At 48.7% G+C, this 7,644-nt stretch overlaps 1 protein-coding gene and 1 pseudogene across 1 annotated transcript in view; one reads left to right on the top strand and one right to left on the bottom strand.

The window, feature by feature from the left end:
• Nucleotides 1-218: 218 nt before the first annotated feature.
• GNB1L (G protein subunit beta 1 like) overlaps nt 219-7,644 on the bottom strand; it is a 67,000-nt gene continuing 59,574 nt past the window's right edge. The window contains exon 7 of the mRNA XM_009234113.4: nt 219-765. Within this exon, the coding sequence (XP_009232388.1) occupies nt 514-765 (252 nt within the window). The 3' untranslated portion in view covers nt 219-513. The remainder of the gene's footprint in view (nt 766-7,644) is intronic.
• LOC112130612 (large ribosomal subunit protein eL8-like) lies at nt 4,704-5,751 on the top strand (annotated as a pseudogene).

Below are 7,644 nucleotides of genomic sequence, written 5' to 3'. Positions count from 1 at the left end.
CTCCTCGGGGTGAGGGGTCATGTGGACATCGACAGGCAGCTGTGGTTGGGGCCCATCATCTCCTGAGGCCTGGCCCAGGAAATCCACACTCGAGGTGGCCCATTCAACAGCAGGTGTGAGGGTGGGGCTGAGCATCCTGCCTGGTGGGGGTCTGAGGGCACCGATGCTAAGTGGGGGACCAGGGCCTCCTCAGGGAGCTCCCACCTCAAGCCTGCAACTTGGCAATGGAAATTTATTATAAAATACCCTCAGCTGGCAACACAGCAGGCCCAAGCCAACGTCTCCTGCAGGCCTCGGATGGCCAGGGCTCTGGCTGGCCCCCAGAGTCACTGTCCTGTGATAAGGCACTCCACAAAAGGAAACACCAACCTCGTGAAGACAGCGGGGACTCCATGGTCCTTGGGCCATGACTTGCTGATTCCTCAGAGGCCCTTGAGGTTTCAGGTCAAGGCTGGGGCCTGATGCCCACCTCCCTGCCCGCCCTTCTCGTCTCCCGGGAAGGGACTGGGTGAGTCATGCGCGTGGGTAGAGTGACCAGAGGCTGATCCGCTGATCCTTGGAGCCCGCGGCCAGCAAGCCATTGGCGGCGAAGGCCACGCACTGGACAGTGGCGCTGTGGAAGGCCAGCACGGCCAGCGGCTGCATCGTCCGCCAGTGGAACACACGGATGCGGTGGTCCCAGCCTGCGGTGGCCAGGATCTTGCGGTCTGGCCGGATCGTGACCTCGGCGATCCCGGGATTGATGAGTTCATGAGTCCCACGCACCTGTGAGAGTGGGGAGAGGTGTTAGGCCATTCCTTAAGCCCACGAGGCAGTGCTGCCCCTGGCACCCCACCTGCAGCTGGAACCAGGAGAGACGCAGGCCCACAGGCCTGGGATGTGAGGGCCACACACTCCCACCCAGCTGACCTCCCACTCTTCCTAAGGCCACGATGAGGGACTCCAGCCCTCCCCTCAGAGTGCTCTTTGGCCCTGCCCTGCTGCTCCTCGCACCAGCTCTGACCAACTCCTTCCCCAGTCAGAGAGCAGCAGAGACAGGGAGGTCCCAGCTGCAGGAGAGGAGCTGGGTCCCAGGGCCCCTCACCCCGGGGAAGCCACTGCACCCTAGTGCCTAGCGAGAGGCCATGTCCCGGGCTTGATGGCAGCAGAACGCTGGTACTCCTCCCAGAAGAACCTCACAACCACCCAAAGCTGACGAGGGTGAGAAATACAAAGTCCATCTTCAGCAAAACCCTGAGGTATGTGAACCCCCAAGCTCGACAGGGCTGGGAGTGCTGCCAAGAGCAAGACCCAGTGGGGGGTTGGCAGGATGAGGGGGGGACGAGGGGGAGACGCCCTGGAGGCGGCAGGAGCCACACAGTGCACCTTGCCCGGTGGGGGCAACATCCCCGGCTGGGTTCTGAGAGGGGGTGGGGCACTGCACAAGACCCGGAGCCACACAGGCAGGTCCTATGTGCACGGGGCCGTCAGGGTGCTGGCCTCTTCCTGGGCCGCGCTGGGTGCACAGTAAGCCTCCTGCCCTGACCCCTCCCTGACATTCTTCTCCTACAGCGAGTAGGGAGCTGGGAGGTGGGGGATTAGTGCTGCCTCTGTGGCCACCGCACTTCTTGGTTCCACAGGGCTGTCCCATGTGCTGCAGGGCACTTGGCACCTCTGTGCCCACACACTGAATGATAGAGGCACTTTGCCACCATGATGACAAGCAACAAGGGCCACTTCCTTCCAAATCAGCCCCATGCACTGCGAGCTTTCCATCAGCACCGTTTTCTCTAAGGGCCTCCTGATGGGGCCACGCTGCCCTCAGTTGAGAATCACACACCTCTGCAGAGATAGCACAAGGAAAAAGGAAGAAGAAACAGGAAAAACAATGGCAACATTCAGCAGAGGCCAATGGAAACTGTCACCAAGCAGTGCTGTCATAAATTAACAAAAGAAAACTTGATGAATTCAGCTCTGGCTCTGCATCTGCTCTGTAAAACCAGAACCCAAAGCAGCAGAACGCAGAGGAGGAAAGCTGACCTGCCAGAGCGCAGGGGAGAAATGGAAGAAAAACTCAAAGCAATGAAGGAGAGTCAGCAGCAGCAGCAGCGACCCTAACAGGACAGCCAGACACAAAAGGCAGGAATGATGGAGAATGAGCAGAATGTGCTGGGCATGGTGGCTCATGCCTGTAATCCCAGCACTTTGGGAGGCTGAGGTGGGAGGGTTGCTTGAGTCCAAGAGTTTGAGACAAGCCTGAGTAAAACAGCAAGACCTCCATCTCTGTAAGAATTTTTTAAAACATTAATTGGGGGTGGTGGCATGTGCCTGTAATCCCAGCTACTCAGCAGGAGGATCACCTGAGCCCAGGAGATGGAGGTTGCAGTGAGCTGAGATCACTGCCACTGCACTCCTGCCTGGGCGACAGAGTGAGACCCTGTCTCAAAAAAAAAAAAAGATAAGCTCTAATAAAATTATTAGACTTCATAGCTAAAAAACTTTTGGTGGCCAGACAAAAAGACCATGTTGATGATGAGGGTGCCGTTTAGGCCGTCCTCCGAACGCCCCACAGCCACATAGGTGCCAAAGGATGACGGAGTGATGCCTGCAAGGCTGAGGAGGAAAGCGAGGTCCAAGTATTTTATATCCAGCCAAACTGTCGCTCAACTGTAAAAACAACAGACCAACATTTCTGAACATGTAAGAACTCAGAGAATCCTGCACCCATAAGCTGTTCTTGAAGGACTAGAAGATTAACTCCAGTCTCATAAGAGATAACTGGAGAACTGCAGCAAATGGTCTGGCAGGGAGCACTGGACCCACTTGCCTATAGGATCAGCTCTAAGACAATATGGGGATTATGGCTATGGAACCAGTTATATAACTCACAGAAATATAGGAGGCACTGAGAGAGATGGGATGGTTGTTAAGTTCACTGATTTAGCTCAGCTTTTGTCCTTTGGGGCCAAAGATATAATAGTCAACCTCATCCCCGAGAGATTATCTGAGAACCCCCCCACCATAAGTAATGACAAAAATAGCATTATTTCCTTCTCCTCTCCCACCTCACTGTAGGTGCCTATGTTTCCTTGTATAGCTGCATAAAGTAAAAAAAAGATCTAAATATACTCAACAGGCTGAGTGTGGTGGCTCATGTTTATAATCCCAGCTGCTTGGGAGGCAAAGACAGGAGGATTGTTTGAGGCTGGGAGTTTGAGGCTGTAGTAAGCTAAGATCACACCATTGCACTCCAGCCTGGGCAACAGAGTGAGACCCTGTCTTTAAAAAACATTACAAGTTAGCCAGGTGTGGTCGTGTAGTCCCAGCTACTTGGGAGGTTGAGGTTGGAAGATCATTTGAGTCTAGGTTTATGATTGAATTTCAAAGTAAAATCTAAAATCTATGCTGTGTACAAGGGAGATGCCAAAGGAACTCTTGGCAAAGATATACTGGGAAAATGCAAATAAGAAGAACACGGTAATCTGAATAATAGGAACATTTGAATTCAGGGCCAAAGTATTAGGTAAGATTATATAAAATACTTAACAATGACAAAGAGTACAATTCCCAATGAAGAGCCATATAATCCCAGCACTTTGGGAGGCCAAGGCAGGAGGACTGCCTGAGCCCAGGAGTTCAAGACCAGCCTGGGCAACATATAGAGATCCTGTCTTTACAAAAAAAAAAAATTTAATTAGCCATGCATGCTGGCATGCACCTGTAGTCCCAGCTTATTGGGAGGCTGAGGTGGAAGGATTGCTTAAGCCCAGGAGTTTGAGGCTGCAGTGAGCTGTGATCATACCACTGTACTCCAGCCTGGGTGACAGAGCAAGACCTTGTGCTCCCCATCCCCCAAAATAACTGTAAATATCTGTTTAGCCAGTAAACTGACATATCATCCATAAAGCAAGAACAATAGGAAAGTGTCTATAATTGAGAAACTGGTACCAGACTAGTCCTCTTGCTGCAAACAACCATAAAAAGTGGACAAAATACACAAGGCAACTGTTTACAGGCAGGAAACACTAGGCAGAGAAGGGCAGCTGATGAGGTGGGCCTCCCAAATGCCCCCACAGCGCTCTGCCTGGAGACAATGCCATGAGCATGAAGTCCAGGCAGAACATAGTGGTCACATTAAGCTGAGGAGGCAGGGATCATAATCTGCAGCAGCCAGAGGGCTGAAATCCATGGGGCAAGGCAAAGGAACAGAGGCAGCTGAAGATTGTCTGAGGGGTCCCCTATGAGTCTTGTGTGAGGCCTGGACTGTGCATGCTCATGGTGGACTCCACAGGGCTTACCAGAGCTGCACAGTTAAACAGAACAAGTTCAAGAGGTCAACAGTGCTGGGGGTCCAGTCAGCCTGAGTGTGAAGACTATGTGACAGCCTGAGACCAGCTGAGCTAACAGAATGGCTTCACTTCAGGAATAGGATTCTATCTTAGAGTATGGCCTACCCTAGATCTACCAGAACAAAACTAGAAACCAAGCCCTGACAAGGTCTGCAGGAGAGGCAGAGTTTGGAAGTTGAGTTCCACCCCACTTAACAAGCCTGGGAATGAACTTTCCACAGACCTGCCCTAACAAAGCCAAAAGCCAAGCCTGCACAAGCTCAAGGTGAATAGTCAGTAACTGAACTCCATGCCGGAATGAAAGCAAACACTCTTCAGAGCAAAATAACAGAACCCAGAGATTCAGGATATATCATTTACCATGTCTGGCACACAAACAGCAAATTACTAGACATGCTAAGAAGCAGGAATATATGACCCATAGTCAAGGGGAAAAAGCAGTTAATAGAAACTGACCCCAAAATGGCAGAGATGTTGAACATATCAGATAAAGACTTTAAAGAAACTACTTAAATATGTTTAAAAAATGAAAGGAGCTCTCTCCTCCCGCCGCCCGAGATGCCGAAAGGAAAGAAGGCCAAGGGAAAGAAGGTGGCTCCGGCCCCTGCTGTCGTGAAGAAGCAGGAGGCTAAGAAAGTGGTGAATGCCCTGTTTGAGAAAAGGCCTAAGAATTTTGGCATCAGACAGGACATCCAGCCCAAAAGAGACCTCACCCACTTTGTGAAATGGCCCTGCTATATCAGGTTGCAGGGGCAGAGAGCCATCCTCTATAAGCAGCTGAAAGTGCCTCCTGCGATTAAACAGTTCACCTAGGCCCTGGATCGCCAAACAGCTTACTCAGCTGCTTAAGCTGGCCCACAAGTACAGACCAGAGACAAAGCAAGAGAAGAAGCAGAGTACTGTTGGCCCGGGCCGAGAAGAAAGCTGCTGGCAAAGGGGACGTCCCCACCAAGAGACCACCTGTCCTTTGAGCAGGAGTTAACATCGTCACCATCTTGGTGGAGAACAAGAAAGCTCAGCTGGTGGTGATTGCACACGATGCGGATCCCATCGAGCTGGTTGTCTTCTTGCCTGCCTTGTGTCGTAAAATGGGGGTCCCTTACTGCATTATCAAGGGGAAGGCAAGACTGGGACATCTAGTCCACAGGAAGACCTGCACCACTGTCGCCTTCACACAGGTGAACTCGCAAGACAAAGCCGCTTTGGCTAAGCTGGTGGAAGCTATCAGGACCAATTACAACGACAGAAACGATGAGATCCGCTGTCACTGGGGTGGCAACGTCCTGGGTCCTAAGTCTGTGGCTTGTATCGCCAAGCTCGAAAAGGCAAAGGCTAAAGAACTTGCCACTAAACTGGGTTAAATGTACACTGTTGAGTTTTCTGTACATTAAAATAATTAAAATAATACAAATTTTCCTTCAAAAAAAAATGAAAGTGTATTCAAATAATTACCCAAAAAATTGTCTTGAGTGAGCAAATAGGAACTCTTAGCAGAGAAATGGAAATTATAAAAAAGAGTCATAATAGAAAATATAGAACTGGAAAGCTCAATACTGAAATGAAAAATGTATTGAATAGGCTTAACAGTAGATTGAAAATATATATTTTTTAAAGTCAGTGAACTAGAAGACAGATCAACAGACATTGCCCAATCTGAAGAGGAGAGAAAAAACGACTGAACCAAAACAAACAGAGCCTCAGGGGGCTGTGGGATGCTATCAAACTGTGTAACTCATAGAAGCCCCAGAAGGAGGAGAAAGTGAAAATGGTCAAGAAAAAACAGTGGCTGGATATTTCTCAATTTTAATATATAGATGAATATACAGATGAAAAGCTCAGCAGAACCCAATCAGGACAAGAAGAAAAATCTATCTAGGCACATGATAGTCAAACTACTGAAAACCACAGATTAAAAAAAAAAAATCTTGAAAGCAGCCACGGAGCAAGACATATTACATGCATGGGAATGATAGGATATCACGAGTTCTCATCAGAAACAATGGAACATCTTTACAGGGCATGAAGAAAAATAAAACTATCATTCCTAAATTCCATAGCCAGGATTCTGTAAAAATGAGGGTGATAAAGACATTTTTTAGATAAACAAAAGCTAGAGAATTTTTTGCCAGCAGAATTGCACTACAAAAAAATGTGAGAAGATACTTGGGTCTACAGGATGAGCACCAGAAATGGCAAAGGGGTGAGTAAATGTAACATGTTATGTTTTTTATTTCTTGTAAGTTTTTTTTTAAAACTGATGATTTAAAGGAAAACTGGCCAAATGCAGTGGCTCATGCCCTTAATCCCAGCCTGTGGGATTGCTTGAACCTAGGAGTTCAAGGCCAGCCTGGGCAACATAGTGAGACCCTATCTCTACAAAAACTTATCCAGGCATGGTGATAGGTGCCTGTAGTCCCAACTACTCGGGAGGCTGAGGCAGGGGTTTGAGGGTGCAGTGAGCTGTGATTGCACCACTGCACCCCAGCCTGGGTGACAGAGCAAGACCTTGCCTCAAAGAAAAGGGAAACTAATATCGTAAGGTGCAGTTTTGAATGTGTGTAGATGTCAAGTAGATTACAACAGTCACAGAAAGACTAAAAGGGTGAGTAGAAGGGATTGCACCAGCACAAGGTCATCATGTTTGTGAGGCGGGATGTGAGCAACACTGATTCTAAGGAGGCTTTGAGAAGGTTGCACACTCTTGGAGTGCAACCACTTAGGAACAAAAGTGGCAAGAGGTCTAGCTAAGAAGCCAAGAGAGGAAACAAAACAGAACTAAAAAATAAATATTTGATTACCACAAAAGAAGGTAGGAAAGGAGGAAAAGTGGTCAAAAATGGAAGCGACAAGTAGAAAATAAGTATAGAGGTGTTAGACTTAATCCCAGACATGTCAATAATTACAGTGAATGCAAACAGACTAAATGCACCAGTTAAAGGGCAGAGATTGTCAGAAAGCATCACAAAGCAAGACACATCTGTCTGCTAGAGATGCTTTTTATTGGGAGGCCAAGGCAGACAGATCAAGAGGTCAAGAGATCGAGACCATCCTGGCCAACATGGTGAAACCCCGTCTCTACTAAAAATACAAAAATTAGCCGGGTGTGGTGGCGTGTGCCTGTAATCCCAGCTACTCGAGAGGCTGAGGCAGGAGAATCACTCGAACCTGGGAGGCGGAGGTTGCAGTGAGCCGAGATCACACCATTGCACTCCAGCCTGGTGACAGAGTGAGACTCCGTCTCAAAAAAATAAAATAATAAAATAAAATAAAATAAAAGATGCTTTTTAAATATCAAGAGGTCAGGACAGGTTGAAAG

Source organism: Pongo abelii, chromosome 23, assembly GCF_028885655.2.
Source record: "Pongo abelii isolate AG06213 chromosome 23, NHGRI_mPonAbe1-v2.0_pri, whole genome shotgun sequence".
In the NCBI taxonomy this organism is placed as follows: Eukaryota; Metazoa; Chordata; class Mammalia; order Primates; family Hominidae; genus Pongo; species Pongo abelii.
This window is presented reverse-complemented; position numbering and strand designations above follow the sequence as displayed.